General features: G+C 37.6%; 1 protein-coding gene across 1 annotated transcript in view; it reads right to left on the minus strand.

The window, feature by feature from the left end:
* The window catches only part of GLIS1 (GLIS family zinc finger 1), a 260750-nt gene extending 242697 nt beyond the window's left edge, over positions 1-18053 (minus strand). The window contains exon 1 of the mRNA XM_070745920.1: positions 17722-18053. Within this exon, the coding sequence (XP_070602021.1) occupies positions 17722-17974 (253 nt within the window). The 5' untranslated portion in view covers positions 17975-18053. The remainder of the gene's footprint in view (positions 1-17721) is intronic.
* Positions 18054-24768: the final 6715 nt, after the last annotated feature.

Raw genomic sequence — 24768 nt, forward strand, 5'->3', positions numbered from 1 at the left:
TAAACAAAGGCTACTTGTAACTGTAAGTTGGTGCAATTTGGTTTTTTTAAGCTTTCTGTCTATTCTGAAACTGGTAATATATAAATTTTCCCAACTGGACTGAACAGATGTATAGTATACTTCTCTAGCTGATGTAACTACAACTTCTGGTTTGAATCTGTTGCAAAATATTCCCTTTTAGTTCTGTACTAGCTCATGGGAGTTTTTCTCTAAGGACTCCACATATGCTAAATGAGAGACAGATTTTTTTCCAGGTGTACTTGTTCCGCTGTATTTATTTATTGGTAAGGCTTTGTATAGCTGCCTATCTTATGTATCACAACTCTGGACAGCTAATAAATGTCATAATAAAACAAAAGGAAGCAATAAAATCAAATTCCAGGACATCTAAAAACAATCCCGGGGCTCTAATGAATGGTCCTAACCCACTAACAATTAGAAACATACTAATCACCGGGAATCCAACTTCATCTTATCCCATCCCTTGAGAAAAGAGCTAGCTTTTTAAGGCTTTCCAAAAGGCTAGGAGATCAAGGGCTTGCCATATTACATGAGAAGAAGGTGTTCCCACAGACAAAGGACCCCTATGGAAAAGATGTTTCTTAGATCCTGCCAAGAGATATTTTTAAAGGAAGGGATCAGAAATGCATCCAGTCTATCCTGAGATTGACAGGAAGAAGCTGATCTATGCTATGCAGGACTTTAAAGATGATGATTATATTTTGAATTCATCCCAGAGAAAAAAAAACATCGAAGGCGGTGTGGATAATGCAGCAATGATCTAATATGGGCAAACCATGGGAAGCTCTAAAATGTATGTACCACCACATTCTGGACCAGTTTAATTTCTGGATGATTCTCAAGGGGAACCCCAGTTAGAATACACTGCAATAATCCAAGAAGTGACCAAGACATGAGTGACTGTAAGTAAGCCTCCTGGGGTTCATATAGACCAGTAGTTTCCAACATGGGACTCATGCCCCCAGGGGGGCAATTTTATTCTTAATGGGGGGAATTGGAAACTTGCTTAAATCAAGTTAATTGCCTTTTAGGCTTCCTACACATGAGGGAGTTCACTTTTTTGTATAGTAAGAATTTTTTGTCATGGGGGGGGGGGGGATTTTAGACTGATCGAAACATTTAAATGTTAAATGATTAAATAAGGTTCAGGAGGGAAGTGTTTTTAATAGGAAAGTTAACACAAGAACAAGCTGGCACAATCTGAGGTTAGTGGGGGAAAGATTAGAAGCAATGTGAGAAAATATTATTTTACTGAAAGAGTAGTAGATGCTTGGAAACAAACTTCCAGCAGACGTGGTTAGTAAATCCACAGTCACTGAATTTAAACATGCCTGGGATAAACGTATATCCATTCTAAGATAAAATACAGGAAATAGAATAAGGGCAGACTAGATGGACCATGAGGTCTTTTTTCGGCCGTCAATCTCATATGTTTCTATGTTTCCACTTCTTAAACATGCCTGGGATAAGCATCCATCCATCCTAAGATAAAATACAGGAAATATTATAAGGGCAGACTAGATGGATCATGATGGATCTTCTTCTGCCATAAATCTTCTATGTTTCTATGGAAGAAGAAGATATGAGGAGGAGGCAATTACATAAGCTGTTTCTGGGCAAGGAATGCATCACCAGAAGTGGGTTCCTCCTGTTTCGGATGGTTATATAGAACCAATAATAACTGGTGGCTTGGATCGCTAGAACCAGCAGCGACCCAGGCCTACCATGCCCCCGAGCTGGTTCTCCCCTGAGCCATTGGGCTTTTTCCTTCTGCGCATATGCAGAATCTTTATTTTAAGGACTGCACATGTGTGCACGCCTGGATGGGGCACCCACGTGGCACATCCCTGAGCGAACAAGCAGCAGAAGAATTCGAACACACCCATGTGCATCACCTTCTTCCAACCAAAAGAATATGGTGTACCACCTTACAGAGCATGTTCTATAAATATATAAATAATGTTCCTTGAGAAGTTAAAAGGATGAGGACAAAGGCTAGCTTCTTTGTGGTAGCTTCCACATGATGGAATACTCTATACTTGGCTCCAACTCATCTTGTCTTCCAGAAAGCCCTCAAAATGTTTTTTCCGTGTCCATAGTGAGTTTTATTGATGACCATCCTAATTGTTGCTTTTATGTGAGCTAGGATCTGGGAGTAAGGTTTCCTTGTGTGCCTTCTAGAATCTATATTGATTGGAACAATAATATAAATACTATGAAGTTCTTCCTCATGACACACATAAACACCACAGTTAGAATATCAATGGCACAAATGTAGAAAAACGAACAGACCCCATCGGAAAGCTTAATTATTGAAAAAAATATATAGATGTGTAGAAATGGACGAAATGACAAGCTCAATTAAGGGAACAAAATACAAAAAATCTAAAGAATTATGGCACAAATGGCACGAATGGATTCAAAACAAAAACTGAAAATATACAATACGAAAGTATCAGTATAGTATTTAGAAAGAATAATGGAAACGAAGTAAAAACATGAAATGAATGATTTCTCTTTTTCTTTTCTTTTTCTCTATCTTAATACCATGTTTTACCTATGATATTTATATTTGAATGTACATAATTTAATAAAACAGAGAGAAATGAATGACATATTCAAAAGGCAATAGAAATGGATTAAGATCTGTAAAAACAAAACAAAACATGTAAGAAATACTTTCTTTCTTTCTTTTTTCTGAAAACAATAAAGAAACTTAAAAAAGTTATCTTTCTTAAATTGTCCTGCACGCATTTATTAAAACTGTTTTACATACCTCTCCGTGTACCTAATTGAACTTATTTTATTAAATAAATAAAAAATAGGAAATCCAGGTATCAATTGCATAAAGTGATGCAAATCTCTAAAATAAAATTTGTATTTAAATAAAACCAAAAAACCATTTCCCTAAAGACCAACCTGTGAAATCTAATCTGAAAGGAGAGCTTTTAAAAGTTTGATTCAGTTAGTAGTCAACCGAATGAGTTCAGAAGGAGCTTAGTAGGATTTTTGGAATGTCTTAAAAATGTGTGACTAACTGAACTTCTAAAGAGGCTATTTGCAAGTTAGCTTTTTGGTCTTCCCACAGAAAGAAAACATAGAAGTAAATTGCAGGCTGTGATCTTAGTGGCATGCTAAAAAAGTCATTGTAACAATCACTGAGCAATCAGAAACAGAACAGAATTTTTGACATTTAGCGAAATGGGAAAATCAGGTTTGGCAAGGAGAAACCCTATTAGTTGAAGAAGAGAAAAAAGACAGTGAGTGCAATCAGTAGCACAAGAAAAAGTTATTTTTTTATCCTATTTAATTGTTCCCACACTAACCAAAAACCTGAAATGCATTATTATACTGCATAAAACAATACAAAATACTGTAATTCCAATAATTTTTTTTTGTAAAATTCTGCTTGAAAATGTTTTTTAAAATCTGATGAACATGCTACACTGATTGTTGACATAGTGTTTGTATGTTCTTCATTCAAAGGTATTTTGGCACGGTATACATGTGAGAACAAGAGGAATAAAAAATGTCTTATCGGGAATAAGAAGCAGACAGATTTATATATGGGCAGTATATGTGTGTGAACGTGCATGTGTATGTATTATACAGTGATGGAATTCCAAATCTTTTCCTACCAGTTCTATGAGAGCAGCACTCAAAGATCACCCTCTGAGTCCGCACTGTTGAGCTGAGCTATTGCTTAAGTCAGCTGAGGGGTGGCAATCCGCTCTGCCAGGTAAATCAGCTGAGCTTAAAACAGGGGAATATAGGACAGGGAATGGTGAGGCAGGGCCAGCAAGAGGTGGTATTTGCCAGTTCTCCAACCTTGTTAAAATTTCCACTACCTGAACCAGTTGAATACCACCTCTGTATATATATTGTTATTTACACATGCATAGCAGTATATTTTTTTAAATGTCCAGACTCTTATTACCATAAATATTATAAAATATTTGGTTCATGCACTAAGGCTAAACCCTGTCAGTTTCCCCAGTCTGATGCCCTCTGAACTGAACTGCAATTCCCAAATTTCCAAGCCAGTAGAGATGTTTTGCGAAGCTGAAAATTGATAAAAATAAACTGGATGTTTTCTAGGTTTACTGATAAAGGAAAAATACTAAAAGAAGGAAACTATGTTGTATCATTTTCAATGGGAGAAACAGTTTTAAATACGTCAACTAAACAATGCCGCTTGGCGGGACCCAGGGGAAGACCCTTCTCTGTGGCGGCCCTGGCCCTCTGGAACCAACTCCCCCCAGAGATTAGAATTGCCCCCACCCTCCTTGCCTTTCATAAGCTACTTAAAACCCACCTCTGCCATCAGGGCATGGGGGAAACTGAGATATTCTTTCCCCCTAGGCCCTTTACAATTTTATGCATGGTATGTCTGAATGTATGTTTGGTTTTTACTTTAATGGGTTTTAATTGTTTTTACTATTGGATTATTGTGTATATTGTTCTATTATTGTTGTTAGCCGCCCCGAGTCTCCGGAGAGGGGCGGCATACAAATCCAATAAATCAAATCAAATCAAATCAAACAGCTATGAAGATTGGAAGTTTTTTCCTTTAAGCTTCATTCTCAATAAATAATTCTATTTTGGTTTTCCAATTTAAATCCCAAGAGGCAAAGAACCCGATGATATTATTAAATGTAAAATAATATTAATATTATTATTAAAAAAAAACAATCTCTACCTGTGCTACGGTTCTTAGGAAGGACTCGATAAGTAGACAGAAATGCCAAATCTAGTTTTAAACAGCTGTATGAAGAATTATAATAATAAAGTCTGGCTAGTAGCAAGAATAAAAGAACTGGAGAAAAATCATAAAATATAAAGACCTGAAAATAGAAGTAGAAGGCAAAAGAAAGAAATTATAGTACTAATAGTAACAGCTGCCTACATTGTAATTTCACAATATTCAGAGCATCATTTGAACACCATTGGCATTGATAAAGTCAACATCAGTTACAACAAAAGGCAACTTTACTTGGAACAGCTTACAATCTGCGACAATATAGCTAATATTATTAAACAACAATATCTGCCTAGCTCAGGGAAGGACTCAATAATTGGACACACACACACACACACACAGTTAAAATACATGATGAAGGTTATAGAGGAGATACTCATAATAAAATATATCTAAGAAAGAAGCAAAAAGAAGATATAATAATAGAACATATCAATGAAAGAATAGAAGAAGAGATATAGGAATAGAAGAAAGGTATAGGAGATATAGGAGAGCAATAGGACAGGGAACGGAAGGCACTCTAGTGCACTTGTACTCGCCCCTTACTGACCTCTTAGGAATCTGGATAGGTCAACCATAGATAATCTAAGGGTTAATTGTACAGTGCTTCTAATATTTTGTTACTGTTGGTGAAATAGTTCAAAGGACCTAAAGCTACCACCTGAAGGCAAAGGTGATCACAAATCTCCACTGTATCATTCTCCCCACTTTCAATATCACCATATTTTAACTCGGAACAAACCATGATTGATCCAAATAAGATTGTTGCCTCGAGTCTAACTGGGATGAACATTCCATAAAAACTTTTACAAGCCCAAGGTTTCCTCTTTGAAAGAAGTACCGGTACCTTCCTTTGATTTAAAATAGAAGCAGCTCTAGCAATCCTGAGTATGCGATATATCCCCTACAGCAAAGTCTGCTAACCTGACACTTTCCAGATGTGTTGATACTCTAAAACCCAGAATCCCAGCCAGTGTGACCAAAGCATGAAAGATAGAAATTCTAAGGGTTGCAGTTCCAATAATTTAGCGGCTATTCGGTTGAAATAAGAGTTCCTTAGAGTAGATAAAGCTTCTGGAGACAACATGAAACAATAAATCAGTCTATGCTGCTGCTTCTTTTCATTGCAATTCACATTAGCTCAACAATTCACTCAGGACTCAACTGCTTGGACAGAAAGAGTCAAGACTTACTTTAAAAAAGTATGGAAAGTAGTTGGGTGGTCTAGTTCATCAGGAGCCTTCTTCAAGCACTACTCCAATATTATCTTGGATTTACTCACCAGCATTAGACAATTCCAGGAAACAGCAAATTTTATCAGGGTCTTACAAATGCCTACCTCAGTGTGCAAGTAAGAATAAATTAAACCCAGCTGCTCAATAAATAGGGCAGCGAAGGAGACTAAAACCCAAGAAAACAATTTAAAAATCATGCACAGTTTCTCTTCTTCATGCATGAAACTACTTTCCAGAAGCATTAGGTATTTTAGGCTGCTCTGTTTTGCTTTTTAACATTTTAACGTACTCGCTTGCCCTCCTGTGCTGTTTTAGGTTCATAGCTCTGAAGGTTGAGGCTCCACCTTCCCAGACAACTATCCTGTAGTGTTTCATAATCTGTTCCTAGATATCTAAAACAACACTTTATTTAACCACTTTGCTCTAGGCATCCCACATTTTAAAGAATTATCAGTTAAATATATTATAAAGAACCCCCCTATATGTTAGACATTAAGTACTAAGAGCACATCTACCTAAAGAATCATTTCATTTCTTATTTGGCAGCCTCGTCATACTCTCCCAAAACAAAAATGTTTTTAAACAAAAGCAAGATATTTATGGTGGCATTTTATTTAAAGAAATCTAAAACAGAGTGCGGCTTGGTGATGGATACTATTCAATTTCACTTCTATGAACTATTTAACGCTGTTATTTTTATCACCCACAAGTTAGTGGCTTTAATTTTTAACCTTTTCAGTGGAATACTTCATAGAATAGCAATGAATCACTGACACATATTGGCAATGAAATTCAGGCCTTACACCAGTTGCCGGGAAAGTACTTGGCTCCAGTTTTGTAGCATATATTATTCTTGCATATGCACTCACTTGTAAAATTATTTGATTACTGAAAGATTATTATTTTTTGAGAAAGTTAAGCATCGGTTTATACTTTGGATACTGAATACCTTAGTCAGAATGTCTAACTTCTTCAGATCTGGAAGGCAGGCAAAATACATCATCTACTATTATACGTATTTCATCTAAGTATTAAAATACTAAGTCCCAGGTGTCACATTTCATGTAGTGCAGCAAATTTCCAGAATAAACTAAATATTCAACCCCCTAAGAGCTTAAAATAACAGCAATTGAAATGTGCATTAAAAAGTTAGTTTTACAGTATTTGCTGATGTCTTTTTTAGGGCAATTTCCCCCCAAAGTAAACATGCAAAAACACACAATTAAGTTATTTTGCTTTTTGGATCAATTCTTGCCTTGCTGCTATTCTGACATTTGTCACTATCTAGAATGTGCTTGAATCTGCAAATCATTTGCTCAATTCTTGAAGTATATTAAGAATTGAGACTTATTTTACTGCTGGCTTTTTTTTTTGTTAAGAAATTGCATAAACCCATCAAAGCCCCATTCAAGCACAGCAGAAGAAAAACCAATCAAAATCAGCTAGCAACATCAAGCCTTACAATATTTATGTTAATGCACAGATTGGCTAGATAGACTTTGCTTCATTACTTTGCAATGGTTTGAATAAGCTCTTGCAATTCATAAATTAAAAAAACCACATGAAAACTGAGATGGCATAAATTGGATTACAGTATTTCGTACAGCAGCATATTTCCCAGTAATCATCAGTGATGAATAATCATTTAATAAAACACAAATTAAACCACAGAAAAAGAGGGAAAGCCTTTTCCCAGGCTAGCAGTGAAGCATGTTGTGCAAATAAGAAAGTATTCAGACAGAATATGCCTTAACAGTACAGAGACGTTTTGAGAAAACCTGGCAACTACTTTGCAAAAGTTATCAAATCCAATATAAAGACAGAATTGGAACAGAATTTAAATATAATGAACCTCAGCTTTTACATGTATGCTATGACTAGAGAAAATTTACTATTTCAAAAAGTAATTTTTCTTAATTATTTTAATGCAAATGTACATATTTTTCAAAGTGTTCAAATCCTATCTATCTATCTGCCTGCCTGCCTGCCTGCCTGCCTGCCTGCCTGCCTGCCTGCCTGCCTGCCTGCCTGCCTGCCTGCCTGCCTACTGCTGTGGTTGGCTCTGGCCCAGCTCCTGCCCCAAGGAATGTGGAGGTGGATGCAGGGGAAACATCAACATGTCATAGACCTGTTTTATTGCCGACAGAGTCAGGTAGTGCAGTTTCCTCGGACGAAGAAGGTGGTGGTGACTTGGAAGAGGGGGGGCTTGGCACACAGTCCAGGAAGCCAATCTCCATTATCTTCGGTCAATTCGGATGAGGAAGTGTTAGACCCACGCATGCGCAGAATTATGCATAGAACAGACCAATTGCAGAAATATTACAGGAGATAATGAGAGACCACCTGTGTTTGGGTGGGGCTCCAGTAATTAGAGCTGCTGATATAAATAGCAGTGTGCTGGCTTGGCCATTGTGGAAGATTATCTGATTGTTGTTCTTCAGAACTGTTTCCGGACTTTGTTGATTTTTCACGACTTTGAAACCAAAGCAGAGCAAAGTGTGTGTGTTTCACTTCATGGAAGAAGAAGGGCTGTGAGGTTTCTTCACAGCTGCTAGCTAAGTACTTAAGGACTGATTAAGGGGATTGTACAGACTACCAGGTTGTTTTGGGACGAGTGCTCTTTGCAATACAAAAAGGGTGCTTTGTTTCTTTTGAATTTTTGTGATAAAGAACATTGTTTTTGAACTTTCAAGTGTGTGTGTCTGAAATTTGTATCCTTGAATTTTCGGGAGACTCTTACCATAGAGCCCGGCAGAACACCTACCTACTTACCTACCTACCTATCTACCTACCTATCTCCAGCTCTTTAACAGGCCAGGAAATTCTCTCAAGGCAGGTGACCAGGAACTACTGGCCTTTGTATATGTGATATTGAGAGGAATAATAATTTGCCTTTGTCCCTAAACATTTGGGTTAGCTGACATGAATAATGTCATCACTAACTATTGTGTTCACCCTTCAATCTTGGTTCTGAGGTTTTTTTTTTAATTGCTAAAAGATCTGGCTTAACTTCAGACTTCTACATTTATTCCACCATGCAATTCTTAGAATAATTTGCCTGATTATTATGGAGAACATGAATGCATTGCCCACCCTTTTGTGCCATTTTGGTTTGTTTTTTAGATTTTGCAGAACTGTTTATTTAGACTTTTGTTCATATACCAATGTGGCTATAATTGCTATTTATGAAGATTATGCAAAACATTTGAAATTGGCATTTTGTAAGATGTATGACCATGAGTGAGCAGCTATTCCTTTTCTAAAGCAGCTTTTTCTCTGATCTGCTACATGGAGACAACTCAAAAAACTTTCCAATACTTTGTAGATGAGATGCTACTTTTATGTGCTGGGGAGAAGTCCTATACTCCCATTACCTTATCAGTGAAGTGTCTCTCTAGAACACTCTGAACAATATTACTATTTGTTTCTTTCCATACTGGATTTTGAGGATCCTGAATTCTCTAAAGTGGCAGTATATAATACTTTCTCTGACTTATCGCATCCTCTGTTGTAGCACCTTTCAGATTATATAAAGCTGCAATTAAATATTTGGTTATCAAAAGTCTCATTTTCTTCTTTTATATACTGTATATTATAATGTGGCTATTTTGGGGCTTACAATACAGGAGGAATAATTAATTCTTCATACAAACACTTTTATAATTTAATCAACATTATGTGACTCTGCTTTTCTGTACCTCCTCTCCCACAAGTATTCTGCAAATATCATTTGACAAATGTATTTTAGATTGCTTTTTAGTGGACATGGCAATAGCAGTTAGACGTATATACCACTTATTACCACTATGAAGCACTACCACTTCATAGTGCTTTACAGCCCTTAAGTGATTTACAGAGTCAGCATATTGCTCCCAACAATCTGGTTCCTCATTTTATCGACCTTGGAATGATGGAAAACTGTGTCAACTTTGAGCCAGTGAGAATCAAACTGTTGGCAATTGGCAGAATTAGTCTGTAATATTGCATTCTACTGTATTCGCCTGTAATATTTTCTGTAATATTGCATTGGCAGAATTAGCCTGTAATATTGCCCCACAGTTCCTGATATTCACAGCTCAAAGTCAAAGTGTTCCTATTGCAATAACACATTCTCAAGAAAGCATTCAAATATAGCATCTTTCTTCCAGCATTCTACCACAATGTACTACTGTACCATGGGATACTTGCCCAAATGATCTCCCCAGAGTGTCTATGCATGAAGAAAGATAACTTGCAAAAAATAAACACTATAATCAGTTCTTCTGTCATGCAACCTTTCAAGACAAACTGAATTGTTAAATCCATATAACTTATTCAGAAAGTATATGTTTCTGGAGAAGCCTAGAAGGAAAATCAATGAAGAACTGTCCATGTATTGCTACAATAGTGTTATCATATGATTTTAAATAACCAAATAGTTAAAAACACTTTTAAACTGTAGCTCTAGATATATTTGCAGTCCTGATCTTAAATGTTTTATAATTCACAGTGTAATTTCAAAGCCACTTTGCAAGCACTATCCTAGTGAATGTAATGGCAGAAAGTGCAAGATTTGGTATTTGTCCAATTTAAACATGACCTCATCCATGAACATGACCTCACCTCAAGCAACCCACTCTCTCTTATGCATTTTTTAACTTAAATTGATGCAGCCACAATAGAAGCACAACAAAGCTGACTGTGGCATTTTTAACCTATAAAATCCCAATCAAATTTAAGATTCTCCACATTTGAAATTCAGATTCAAAAACATTAAGTTCTTTCTTTCCTCTGAAAAGTAAAAAAGAAAAGCAATTTTGATAGGGATTTCTCCCAATCCTACTGTGGACCATTCCTTCACAATTTAGATTTTAAAAATCTGCACATAAAGTCAAATCATATGCTTTACATTGATTTATTTAATGTTTATTTTAAGTTGCACATAGATATACACACAGCTATGTGTCTCTGTCTGTCTATCTCTATATGAAAAAAAATGATAATATGATCAACGTAGTACAGTACATTGTTAAAATATTAAAATTATTCCCAATTCCAAATGAAATTGCAAGCAAACCAAGAAAAGATTGGATAAATAAATATGTGTTGAGTTGAAGCTAGCTAAGGGGTGTGCATAAGTGCACTAGCGTGCCTCCCGTCCCCTGTCCTATTGTCTCTCCTATATCTCCTATATCGTATCTACTATTCTTCTATTCTATTCTTCTTATACTACTCTCATAATATCCTTCTATTCCCTAATTGATAAATTCTATTCCTAAATTTTCACTTCTCTTCTTTCTCTAATATATTTTACTTGAGTATAACCTCTATAACCTTCATTTTGTATTATTGTGCATTGGACAAAATAAATAAATAAATAAATAAATAAATAAATAAAATAGTCACCTGGCCATAATTCTCATAGTTACTATATGGTTCTACTTTGTTTTGTAGGGTATTGTAAAGACCAAAAGAGAACACGTAAAGTACTTGGAATATATAGAATTAATTAAATCAATAAAATCAATGTACCGTATTTTTCAAAGTACAAGATGCACTGGAGTATAAGACACACCTTATTTTGGGAAGAGGAAAATGGGGGGGGGATCTACCTACCAGGTATTCATCTGGCTAGCATCCTTAGTCTGTTCAGCTTTAGTACATTATTTTATCCCCTGGTTCGGGCTGAAAAAAACCTTTTTAGAAGGAGTAGGAATGAAAACAAACCTGTAAAGACTTAGGGCAGGAAAAACCACTTCAGAGGGAGTAGGAATAAAAATAAATGCTGCAAGCCAGGAAGATCGTTAGCACCACATTAGGGCTGAAAAAACCTTTTTAAGAGAGAGTAGGAATGAAAACAAGCCTGAAAAGACTTAGGGCATGAAAAAAACTTCTTCAGAGGGAGTAGGAAGCCGGGAAGATCATTAGCACCTACTTTGGGTTGGGGAAAAAAGCTTCGAAAAAGCTACATTTTGAGTATAAGACACACTCAAATTTTCAGCCTCTTTTAGGGGGGGGGGGTGCAGCTTATACTCCGAAAAATGCAGCATGTCAATTGTACAGATATTTGCTGGATAGCAAAATAATATAGACTAGGAATAGATTGTAACCAAGAACAAATCTTAAATTGATGCAATTGGGGGGGAAAGCAACTGGTGAGTTGGGCTGAGAGGAAATGACTGGTCCAAGTTTATCCAGTCAGCTTTCATAGTTCAGGATTTGAACTAATCGTTTCATGCTTTCTAGCCTTAACCACTAAATCAAACCGACCCTCTATTTAAGCAACGCATGCAACTCCTATCCACAACTAACTCTGTGTATCACCTATGTTTCTTTGAACTGCCCCAAGCAGCATCTGAATTGCCTACAACGCAGTTCAAAAACTGGACTTTCTTACAAGCATAGACCTCAACAACAATGCAAAAGTTGGCCAACTGAAACTGTATTTTCCCTATATGCTATAGGAAGAATTTTGGAAAATATGGGTAATGATCACTATTGATCTCACACAGCAATGTGGCAGATCAACGTTTACAGCACCAGGTATGTGTAAAGTGACACATAGTGGGGCCTCACACATATACTGACGGAGGTCTGAGTGCTTGTAACTATTTTTTAAAATATCTCGGGTCATAATGAATAACTCATTATGAAATTGCTGAATCAGTAATATAGCAGCTTTGAAAAATTCAATTCAGTCGAAGGGATGTTTAAGAAAGCCCTTCATGGCATCTCCGGGATATCTCCGGGACCACCTTTTGCCGCACGAATCCCAGCGACCGGTTAGGTCCCACAGAGTTGGCCTTCTCCGGTTCCCATCAACTAAGCAATGTCGTTTGGTGGGACCCAGGAGAAGAGCCTTCTCTGTGGTGGCCCCGACCCTCTGGAACCAGCTCCCCCCAGATATCAGAGTTGCCCCCACCCTCCTTGCCTTTCGCAAGCTCCTTAAACCCAACCTCTGTCGTCAGGCATGGGGGAATTGAAATTTCACTTCCCCCTAGGCTTATAGAATTTATGCATGGTATGCTTGTATGTATGAGTGGTTCTTTAAATTGGGGTCTTTTAGATTATTTTTTAATATTAGATTTGTTTTCATTGTCTTTTCATTGTTGTTAGCCGCCCCGAGTCTTCAGAGAGGGGCGGCATACAAATCTAATAAATAAATAAATAAATAAAATAAAGGAGCTGAAAATAAAGCTGCCAACTCTGTAATGCCCTTAAGCAGATCTACAGTATGTCAGACTTAGAAAAACCGTATGGTTCTGGTGACCATATTTGAAAAAGGTTATAATACATCTAGAAAAAAATATAATAGAAGGTAGTGAAAATGAATTGAGAGAAATCAAACACCTACCTATAGGAGAATGCTAAAATATCTGGGAATATTTAGATTGCAAAAAGATATACAGTACTGTATAAGGAAGCATTATCAATCATGCGTGACATGGAGAAACGGGGAGAAAATTCTCCAAAACAATAATCAATGGGTAGTCAAGGAAGTTGATTTAAACAAGCAAAAGAAAGTGCATAATTAAGCTAAAGAGCTCATTACCACAAAAGATGGTGAGGTCTTGAGTCCAAATGCAACCCAATTAATCGTTGATATCAACTTCCTCTCGCCTTCTTCATTGTATCATTCTCATCCACTGCTGCCGCCACCACCACTATCGTTGGTCAGATGCTTTCCAGATTAATCCAGGTCAGAGATTTGACTGGACTGAGAGAGTATTCAATCTAAAACAACTTGTATTTCCTGTTGCCCAAGCAGAAAAGGCCATAAACATATCCTATGACCAGAGGAGAGGGTGTGTGCTTGCATGAGCCTAAACTGGCCAATCTCTGCTGGCATAATCCCACCCCGAGTGGCAGAATTAGTTTGTGAATGGTTGATGAGGTGCATCAAACTGTATAGCAATAGCATTTAGAGTTATATACCACTTCATAGTGCTTGTACAGCCCTCTCTAAGCAGTTTACAGAATCAGCATATATATATGTAGATTGTTCTGAGTTCGGGTTTTGCCCCGTGTAATATTTTGCATGTCTATGCAACGTTTCAGTGAAATCACATTCACCATCATCAGGCTGAAGTTGTAAGCTTCATAAACTTCAGCCTGATGATGGTGAATGTGATTTCACCAAAACGTCGCATAGACATGCAAAATATTACACGGGGCAAAACCCAAACTCAGAACAATCTACATACATATACCCGTGAAAATCTACGTAAACAAATATATATATATAAAATATTTATGTATTTATTTATTGATTGATTGATTTGATTTGATTTGTATGCCGCCCCTCTCCGTAGACTCAGGGCGGCTCACAGTATGTATATGTATAATAATAATAATAATAATAATAATAATAATAATAATAATAATAATTTATATATTTAATAATGTATATATATAATAAATATATATACATATATATATTGCCCCCAACAATCTGGGTCCTCGTTTTACCCACCTCAGAAGGATGGAAGGCTGAGTCAACCTTGAGCCGGTGGTGAGATTTGAACTGCTGAAGGACAGCTAGCAGTAAACTGAAGCCGCCTGCAATGCTACTCTCTAACCACTGCGCCACCCCGGCTTTTAATTGGTATCCATACCAAATCCATGGTGGGATAAGCAAAAAACTACTACATGTTTGGCTGTCCATAGTTGGGTTTTAAGAACAATGGCCATACAAATCTTTTAAATAAATAAATAAATATTTTAATAATAGGATAGCTAAATGTAATTGAAGCCATCCTTAGTATGAGCATTACAAAGCAGAAAAAAGGGGCTGCCAGGGCATCTATCCCCAATTTTAATGAAATAATCCTTTTTTTCTTAATTACATCAAACAATGACTCTAATTCACCCATTAACTTCCTTCAAGACATGTCCCTAGGCAAAAAGGCCAGAAAGATAACTGGCAACTAAGAAGGCGATAAATTTAGTTTTTAATAAAAAGGAAATAAATAGATGCAATCTTAAATTAAAAGGGAAATCATTTTAGAAATTAAATAATCATCCGCTACCCCCCCAAAAAAGAAGTAACAATTTCCTTATCTAAGGCATTAAAACATATCACCACAGTCACACTCAACTCAATATAAAAGCGCTAAGAAGTATAAAAGCCCTTCATGGCACCGGACCAGATTACCTCAGGGACCGCCTTCTGCTGCATGAATCCCAGCGACCAGTTAGGTCCCACAGAGTGGATCTTCTCCGGGTCCCGTCAACTAAGCAATGTCGCCTGGCGGACCCAGGGGAAGAGCCTTCTCTGTGGCGGCCCCAGCCCTCTGGAACCAACTCCCCCCAGAGATTAGAACTGCCCCCACCCTCCTTGCCTTTCGTAAACAACTTAAAACCCACCTCTGCCGCCAGGCATGGGGGAATTGAGATCCTCTTTCCCCCTAGGCCTTTACAATTCTATGCATGGTATGTATGTATGTATGTTTGGTTTTTATATTAATTGATTTTTAATCATCAATACCAAATTACTATTGTACACTGTTTAATTGTCGCTGTTAGCCGCCCCGAGTCTCTGGAGAGGGGCGGCATACAAATCAAATAAATAAATAAATAAATAAATAAATAAATAAATAAATAAAAGAGGCAAAATGCATTTTAACAACCAGCTAAGTTGTCTACACAATATTCTTTAAATTTCCCACAATTCTTGGACTATTAATTCACCATCAAGAATATTGCCAAGGAATGTATTTTAAAAAACAGGATTGCCTAATGAAGAGTTTTGAGACTATGTTACTGCTGCATCCCTTCAAAAATATATTTTATTTTTTAGTTGATATATATTATCTTCTACTGAACTATTTTTGTGTTCTGCTAAAAAGCCTTCTTTTTAGTAGATAAAATATACAATCTATGGTTCATATAGTAACATTTAGAAAACACACTGAAGGCTTTTCCTTTCTTCCCCCCCCCCCCCTTTTCTTTTTCTTTTGCTCCCAATTTGGATTTTAGCAACTTAGCAACTGTACCATTAGAACAATTATGACATTTGGGACTTTTTCATTAGGAGGAGAAGCAACTAAAAGGAAGCAGAAAGACATGCAAAGATCAAGTGAGAGACAAAAAAATAAATGGATAAAAAAAGAATGGGTAAGGCATTCTTTCCCACCGTCCCATTAATATAACTTGTAGAATATTATATAGTGGAATAATGAGGAGCTCAGAAAAAAAGAAAAGAAAAATTGAACTACTGAATTTACTGTAAACTTTGATATGAGTAAGTTCTTGGTGCTCTCTGAGGTTGGTTGTTTTCTAGCAGACTTTTCTTTATCCAAATTGCCATAGGTAACATCATCTGTGCAAATTCAGACATACTGAATAGTTCTGATTGTTTTTAAAGAAGAAGCCTGAAGGTCAGGATGGCAAACTGATGTCACAGAAATGAAGAATTAACTGCTTAAGAACAAGAACAGAAGATGCGTATTGTTCTTATAGTTATCCTTTTAAGTTTTCATGGACCTGTGTTGAAAACCAAAGGCTAATTTAAATAGATTTTGGTTTTATCAATAAGATCTATTTAAAGTTGTTGCAAATATTACAAAAGAGAAAGGTGATTATCTCGGATTTTCTTGCTCTTTTTCTTAAGGGATTTCAAGGGCATTTTAAAAGTGAAAATGATGCATTGTTCACAATATTTATAATGCTGGTTATTTTTCAGAATTTTGAAAGTGAATTAACAATAAAGGCACATAGCAAAATCATGCATTTCCAGGCCAGTACTTTGAACACAACCCACGGAAAGGGGGAAATCAATCAATAATTTAAAACTTCTTGAAGGAAGTAGATCTCAAGATACCCAATGTGTCAGAAACTGGACTTTCTCAGTTGCCATATGCATAAATGCAGATTATTTATGGTTTTCAAAGTCTGTATATGTTGCTTGATCATGACTTGCTTTTTCTGCTAGAGGGAACAGCTAGGAAAGTCATGTAATCTCAAATCTAGGTTTGATTAGAATTATGGCTGAAGTGAGGTTCTTCTCAACTATCTAGAGAATTTTGACTTATGTTTCTAAATTGTGATACAATGAGGAGCTGAGAGTTGAATGAACGAAACTAAGGAGGAATGATAGCCCAGAATACATCAACTTATTTCCAACAACTGAATTAGCATGTTAGATTAATTTTGACCCAACTGATTAGATAGAAATATTATCAATGCTCATTCTGAACGATCTATACTCATCTTATTTTTGTTCAGGTTAATTTTTTTCTACAGAACACAAATACCATTCTACTCACAAGCTCTGAGTTAAAACACTTATTATAAAGGTGTTCATCATTGTGCAATAAATACAAGTCTAAAATGATGGTGCATTGTACCAACTGCCAAATTCCAAATGGAAACTTTGTTATATTATATTTGTATAAAAACATTAAAAAGACCTACCAACAGAGTCTCCATTAAAGAGTGACAGTTTCATTTCTATTACTAAATGAAAGAAAAAAGAAGTTTCCTTCTCTGATAATCATTTCACAGTGTTAGTTTGCAAATTATTTACATATTGTAATATAAATTTGTCAACTATTACGAAAATCTGCTGTAAATGAACTTCAAGAAGAAGGCAAAGGATATTTGCATAAGTACTGGTAAGTGCATGAATAACAGTTAACAAATATTCACCTGACAAACAAGGAAAGAAAATATATATCTTACAGGAAATATTTTCTGATGAACATTTAAAAAAAAAAAACACTTCACCTTTCTGCTGGAACTCTTCTCTAGAAGTTTTAGGACATCTTGTCTCCTGTGTTCTCTGGAGAAAAGGAAGTCTCTCAAAGATGCTAGATCTTTTGGGAAAGAAACCTGCGAGTTCAGGTGGGCTCCTTTGAATTTCAGTACTGTCGCTGCTGTTACTGACAGTGATTTTAAAAGACATTTGAGAATTCAAGAAAGTGCGCCACTGTTGAAAAACTTGACTTGGAGTAGCTTCTTCATAAGAATGACGTGACATCTGTCATGGACTTCAGAGAATGCTGCCCTGCTGTTAAGATTTCTACTGTCTCATCATACATAGTGCAACATGCCTCTTCAGGATGGACCCTTCAAAATCTCTTACATTAAGCGGTGCACAAAACAGCAAACTGCAGAGCAATGAAATCTGTCAATAAATGGGAAATAAATTAGAAGCAGCCTTTACTGAATGAACTCATGCTTTTAAACTTGCCACTCATTGCTGCAAGAGAAAGGTGACCACAAAGAAATGTGTTTCTAAGCTAGAAGATAAATTGGCCGATTGGTTTTAATTTTAAACTACTTGCTGCAGAATTATTAACATAAGAGAACTGGAAACTAACACATTTTTGTAGCACAGTAACCCTTATAGACTTCAAGCAGTTGCACTAGTTCCACTGCAATTCAAACAAGCTGTCCTATAAAATTTTAAAGTCAAATTACTTGATTGTAGGATCCGCTTTTCTGGTCAAACGCTCTGCCTTGCAATCTGGATTTAACTCTATTCATTAACTGGTGTCACAACCCAAACAACTCTAAATAAGTGTTGCATTAGATTAGAGGAATACCCTGTTTATTTATTTTTTAATGTAACTTGCTATTCATGATGTAAAGTACAAAGGTAGCAAGAGATTCATTGAACAATGTGGCCCTCCCTCTATTCCAGCATGTTACCATTTCTCTTCCTTAGATACAAGAAAATGAAGAGCTTATTCATTGTCTTCTGCGGCTAAATTCTAAAAACCAACTAACTAAATATGTATGCCATGAGACATAACCTGCCTTATTAAGTGGTAGGACCTCACACCACTCATTCAGCATTATCCAGCAACCTAACAGCTTCTTTTCATTTCCTGATTACTTACTCCAAGAACTGCACCAAAAAGAGAAAAAAAACAATTTCCCCTGCTAAATGTAAACATCCAAATGGGTGTAACAGCCACTGTCTTACTATAGCTATAGCTTTCTACCACTATTCAAGTAATGTCCAATATAATATAAATTAAAAGTCTCTTTATAGAGAACAATACATACCAGAGTACCAAAAACCTGGGATTTTCCAAAGTATAACTGCAGTTGGATGTTTGCAACCAGAAGAAAGTTTAAAGTTCTGTGTTGTTGTTTCTTAACAGAACACTCTTAACTTTTTTCCCTTTCAGGGGAAAAAAGAGTGGGTGTAGGATTTGGATGCTTCCTTCCTTCACTAACCATTGCAACAAAAGGATGCAAAGGCAGGTTAAAATCCCCACGGTTAGCAGAAGAGAAAGAAGGTTTCACCCTCTTCCCGAAGAGCAGAACTGCCTACTTCTCTCCGTCTTTTATCTTCACTCTCTTAAAACGATTAAACGAAGCCTTTCTGCAGAAACCGAAAGCTTTTTTTAATTTTTTTTTCTTTTTTTACTATTCAGGAACCAGGCTGGCCTAACAACATAGCAGCTAGCCTGATATCACAAAACAAGACGCTCTGCCAATATTTGAAAACCCAGCGCCTTCCAAATCCAGCCGGCTAGGGTACTTTCCCTCAGAAGAATAGCGGGACTGGGATTTTTAATCAGCTGCAACAGCAAAAATAAATAAATAAATAATTTGGGAAACACACCCAAACACACCCATGCCCTGCAGGTGAGAAACCGAGTCCGCCTCTCTCAATATATATACGTGGTTGCTCTTGCCCGAGTCTACACGCGCGAACAAACACCCGCGGCCGCGCGCGCACCTCCGCTATAGATTACCCAAAGCAACGAAGCCGGCACATAGTTCTCAGTTGGCGCGAGCGCTCCGAGGGTCCAATCTGTGGCGCGAGCTGACCCGGCCACTCAAGTCGTTTTTTCCACTCACAGCCTCCGAAGCTCCGGATTGAAAGCGAGCCGGTCTTTTGCCCTTCTGAAGAGCCCGGTGGCTGAGCGAAACCCGGCCCCTGAGCCAGATTGGGCGGCGAGAGGGGCCGCTGAGGGACCCGCCTCCTCGGTGCCGAGCCGGAGAGCGAGCGAGTGTGCAAAAAAAAGGGGGGGGGCAGGCAGGCACGTGTGCAAAGTGTGGCGCCCGTCGGCACGTGGGCCCGCCACTCGCCCGTTTTTTTTTTCGCCCGTGTGCGCTCTTCAGGCGACTTGCCTTGAGACCGCCTCACCAATTCTCCAGTGGAGGCTTATGCTGAAACCTACCCTTCATTGTACAACGTTGGCGTGTTGACTTTTTTTATTTTATTTATGTATTTATTTTATTTATTCTATTTTATTTTATGCCGCTCTTCTCCTTAGACTCAGGACGGCTTACAGCATGGTAGCAATAGCACTTTTGAACAGAGACAGCATTATTGCCCCCACAATCCGGGTCCTCTTTTACCTCGGAAGGGTGGAAGGCTGAGTCAACCTTGAGCCGGTGGTGAGAGTTGAACCTCAGACCTGCAGATCTAGGAGTCAGCTTTAGTGGCTTACAGTACTGCATTCTACCCACTGCGCCACCTCGGCTCATTTTTCCACCCTTCTTTTCATTTTTTAGCGCTCGCGCTTCCCTGAATCATTCAGAACTGAGGGAGCTTCTTGGAGCTTGAGAAGCGAAAGATCTTCCAAGAGAAAACTTAAGTCTGCTTGCCTTTGGAAAAAAGCACTTTTGGGGTGAACTGTCCTGGACGCCTCCAGGGATATTGAGCACTGATAATGTTACCTGGTTTGGTTATGAAATGTCTGCAAAAAACCTCACTAAGCTTAGCGCAGTGGTTCCCAACCTTTTTGGGGGCCATGCCCATGCTGCTAGACAGAATGCTAAATTGGGCACGCTGCGGCTTGTGAGTGCTTGCAGGGCCAGTGCGATTTTGCTTCTGCACCTGTCAGTGTTCCCTCTAATTTTTTTTGGGGGGTGGGCGGAAAAGTATAGTGTCTGAGCGGCAGTCCCTTTGGGACTGGGCGGCACAGAAATAATAAACAAACAAACAAACAAAAACCCACCCTGTTTTGCCTCAGAGAATTTCAAAATAAAATACTGTACTGTGTGTGTCTATAACAGTGAGCTCATAAGAGGGCAACTCTATCAATATCAAAATGCCACTTAAATAGTTGAGCTAGTTTCAAACTAGATTTTGATTTTCTTTCTCTCTTCCTTACTCCCATTCTTTTTCTTTCTCTGTTCCTTCCTCTCTTTTTTCTATCTGTTTCTCTCTCTTCCTCTCTCTCTCCTTCCCTCTCACTCTTTCCCTCTCGGCTTCTGGGCAGGTTTGGAAAACTCTGAGTTGATGATGATTTTTAAGTGAGCGATTGCTCACTGCTCAGCTTAGAGGGAACTATGGCACCTGTGGAGATCGCAAAATCAAACACGGAACCGCAGATGAGCCCGTCTTTTGGCAAGGTTTTTTTGCTTCTGCATATGCCGAAACACAGGCGACCTGCGGCTCTGTGTGATTTTGCTATATCCACAGGTGCAGAAGCAAAATCGTGCTGGCCCTGCAAGAACTCACGAGCCACCGCGGCGAGTCCAATTTAGCGTTCTGGCTAGCAGCCCACCCCTGGCCCACCTAAGCATCTCTAAAATCCTGAGGCCTCCCCCCCCCATGACATATAATTCTTATTCAAAAAGTGAACTACTCATGCAGAGGAAGCCTAAAAGGTCATTAACTAGGTTTAAACAAGGTTCTAATTGCCCCCATTCAAAATGAAATTGCCCCCCGGTGGGGCGTGGTGGCCTTAGAGCAGTGATTTTCAACCTTTTTTGAACTGCGGCACATTTTTTACATTTACAAAACCATGGGGCACATTGAGGGCAGGGGCGGCTAAAAAAAGTTTGGACAAAAAAATTCTGTCTTCCTCCCTTTCGCTCTATTTCTCTCCCTCTTTCTCTCCCTCTTTTTTCTCTCTCTATCCATCCCTCTTTCTTTCTCTCTTCCTTCTTTCCACTTTTCTGCTCTTTCTCTCTCCCTCCCTACTTCCCTCTATGTCTCTCTCTCTCTTGCTTTCTTTCTTTCTCTCTCTTTCTCTCTTTCTCTCTCTTGCTTTCTTTCTTTCTTTCTCTCTCTTTCTTTCTCTCTTGTTTTTTCTCTCTCTCTTGCTCTTTCTTTCTCTTTCTTTCTCTTGTTTTCTTTCTCTCTCTGAGCTTCACGGCACACCTGACCATGTCTCGCGGCACACTGGTTGAAAAACACTGCCTTAGAGCATCAAGCACCCCAGAGTTCAACCCTGAGCTACAAATATTCTCTTCTATTTCTCCTATAAGAGGAAAGAACAAGATTACATTTCCCAAATTCCTCATTAAATTGATGGAACGTCCATTTTTGCACATAAACTGTTCCTCTGAATAAGGCTCCACTGTTTATTAGGTAACGTACGACTTATGCTTTTGCAGGACTGATTCACCTGCATGAAATAGGAATGAAGTAATGAAGTAACCAATTGGCTAACAAGCATCCCTTTCAAAAGAGTAGGTATCACAAGGCAAAAGAAGTTCTTCTCAGTGTCAAAGTGGGAAAGGGGGCCTAAAACTCATCAGATTAATAATTCATGTTTTGAAAAATCATTGAAAATAGCTTATATGGGAATCTATCAATCCAGCATACGGTATTAATTCTTATTTCTCCTTCTTGCCAATGCACGCAAATATATCTTGCTTCTAAAAATATTACCAAATAGTGACAGTTTAATCAACAACAAAAAATCCAAAATTGTTAAAAGGTTTTGGACAGTATTTCCCTCCTTCAATTTGTTGCAACATCAATATTTTGCAGATTTTAATAAGTCTGTCAGTTTTATTGCTTCATAGAAAACAGGGCCAATTTTAGAAACTATAATAAAATTACAATCAGTTATTTCCCAAATCATTCCTAGCATTCCCTTGAAAGCAAAAATAATAGCACAATCCCTGAAGACATGAAACAAACTTTTTTTTTTAATCTAAAGAAATAATATACCAAGTGGACTGCAATTACTTGATTGGATAGTTGAATTGTGGGTTTTTAACTGGGGTTTTATAGTTTTAGACTTCTATATTTGACTTCTTTTTTATTGTATTTGTATCTCTTTATGTTATTGTAAACTGCCCTGAGTCTTTCGGGATTGGGTGGCATAGAAGTCAAATTAATTGATTGATTGATTGATTGATTGATTGATATATTGATAGATTGTATTACTGTTCTTCAGATGCATGTTATAATAAGACCTGACAATGTGTTATAGATAGTCCTTAACACAATCGGGAAGGGAACTTTGATCACTAAGCAATGCGGTCATTAAGCAATCTTGTGACTGGACCCAATTTTCTGACCATTTTTACTACAGTCATTAATCAAATCTCCACAGTTGTTAAAGGAATCTAGTTTCTCGTATTGACTTCGCTTGTCGAAAGCAGGCTAGTAAGGTCACAAATTGTGATCAGAATAACAGAGTTTGAAAGAGGCCTTGGAGGTCTTCTAGTCCAACTTCCTGCTTGAGCAGGACACGCTATGCCATTTCAGACAATTAGCTGTCCAGTTTCCTCTTAAAAGCTTCCAATGATAGATCAACTACAACTTCTGAAGTCAAGGGGTTCCATTTATTCTCTCTGTTAGGAAAATTCTCCTTAGTTCTAAGTTGCTTCTCTCCTAGTTTCTATCCATTGTTTCTTCTCTTGCCTTCTGATGCTTTGGAAAATAGGTTAATCCTTCTTTGTGGCAGCCTCTCAAATATTTATTTGTTTGTTTGTTTGTTTGATTGATTGATTTTTATGCCGCCCTTCTCCTTAGACTCAGGGCGGCTTACAACATGTTAGCAATAGCACTTTTTAACAGAGCTAGGCTATTGCCCCCACAATCCGGGTCCTCATTTTACCCACCTCGGAAGGATGGAAGGCTGAATCAACCTTGAGCCGGTGATGAGATACGAACCACTGACCTTCAGATCTACAAGTCAGCTTCAGTGGCCTGCAGTACAGCACTCTACCTGCTGCGCCACCCCGGCTCATCATATTGGAACACTACTATCATGCCAACCATAATCCTTCTTTTCACTAGATTAGATAATCCCAATTCCTGCAGTACAATATTTTATATACATCTTGTGGTTACAACATCCAACATCCTATATTTATCAACAATCAGATATCCATAGGACTTTGTAACTGTTCTAAATGCTAGCTGGTTCTAAATCACATTTTTAGCACCATCATAACTCCAAACTTTCACTAAACAAATGGTCGTAAATCAAGGACAACCTGTAATCCTAAATAATTGCAATATGTTGTAAACTGCCTAGAGTCACTGTATCAGTGAGGTGGGCAGCATAATAAAATAAAATAAAATAATGAATGGATGGATGGATGGATGGATGGATGGATGGATGGATGGATGGATGGATGGATGAATAATGGAATCAGTAATCTTACAGATCTTAGAACACCAAATCTCATTAAACTCTCATTACTCCTACATGTCATGTGCCTTTGGTCTGTTATGCACATCTCAATTTATGTAGCTTTTTTTCTTTTTTCAAATCAACCAAGGTAGCTAGATCCTTCTCCTTAACATGTTGACTATATAATAAATGCAGTTAATAATAATGAACCTGGAAGGAGTAATATACTGTATACGATATAGACTAAATAATAATCAATCTATTAACAAAAATATTAAAATATTTCACAAATATTTTAACAAAAAGCATTTAATTTTGTTCTTGCTTAAAAAGAGTATTCTGCACCCTGATGCTTACCAGAAGCTTTCTCTCTTTATAATTAATTGAAATTACTTACCCCATGTTTTCCCCAAAATAAGACCCTGTCTTATATTTTTCTGAATCCTGAAATAAGCACTTGGCCTTATTGCCATGCACTCAAAAG

The sequence above is a fragment of the Erythrolamprus reginae genome, chromosome 3 (assembly GCF_031021105.1).
Source record: "Erythrolamprus reginae isolate rEryReg1 chromosome 3, rEryReg1.hap1, whole genome shotgun sequence".
NCBI classification, from domain to species: domain Eukaryota; kingdom Metazoa; phylum Chordata; class Lepidosauria; order Squamata; family Dipsadidae; genus Erythrolamprus; species Erythrolamprus reginae.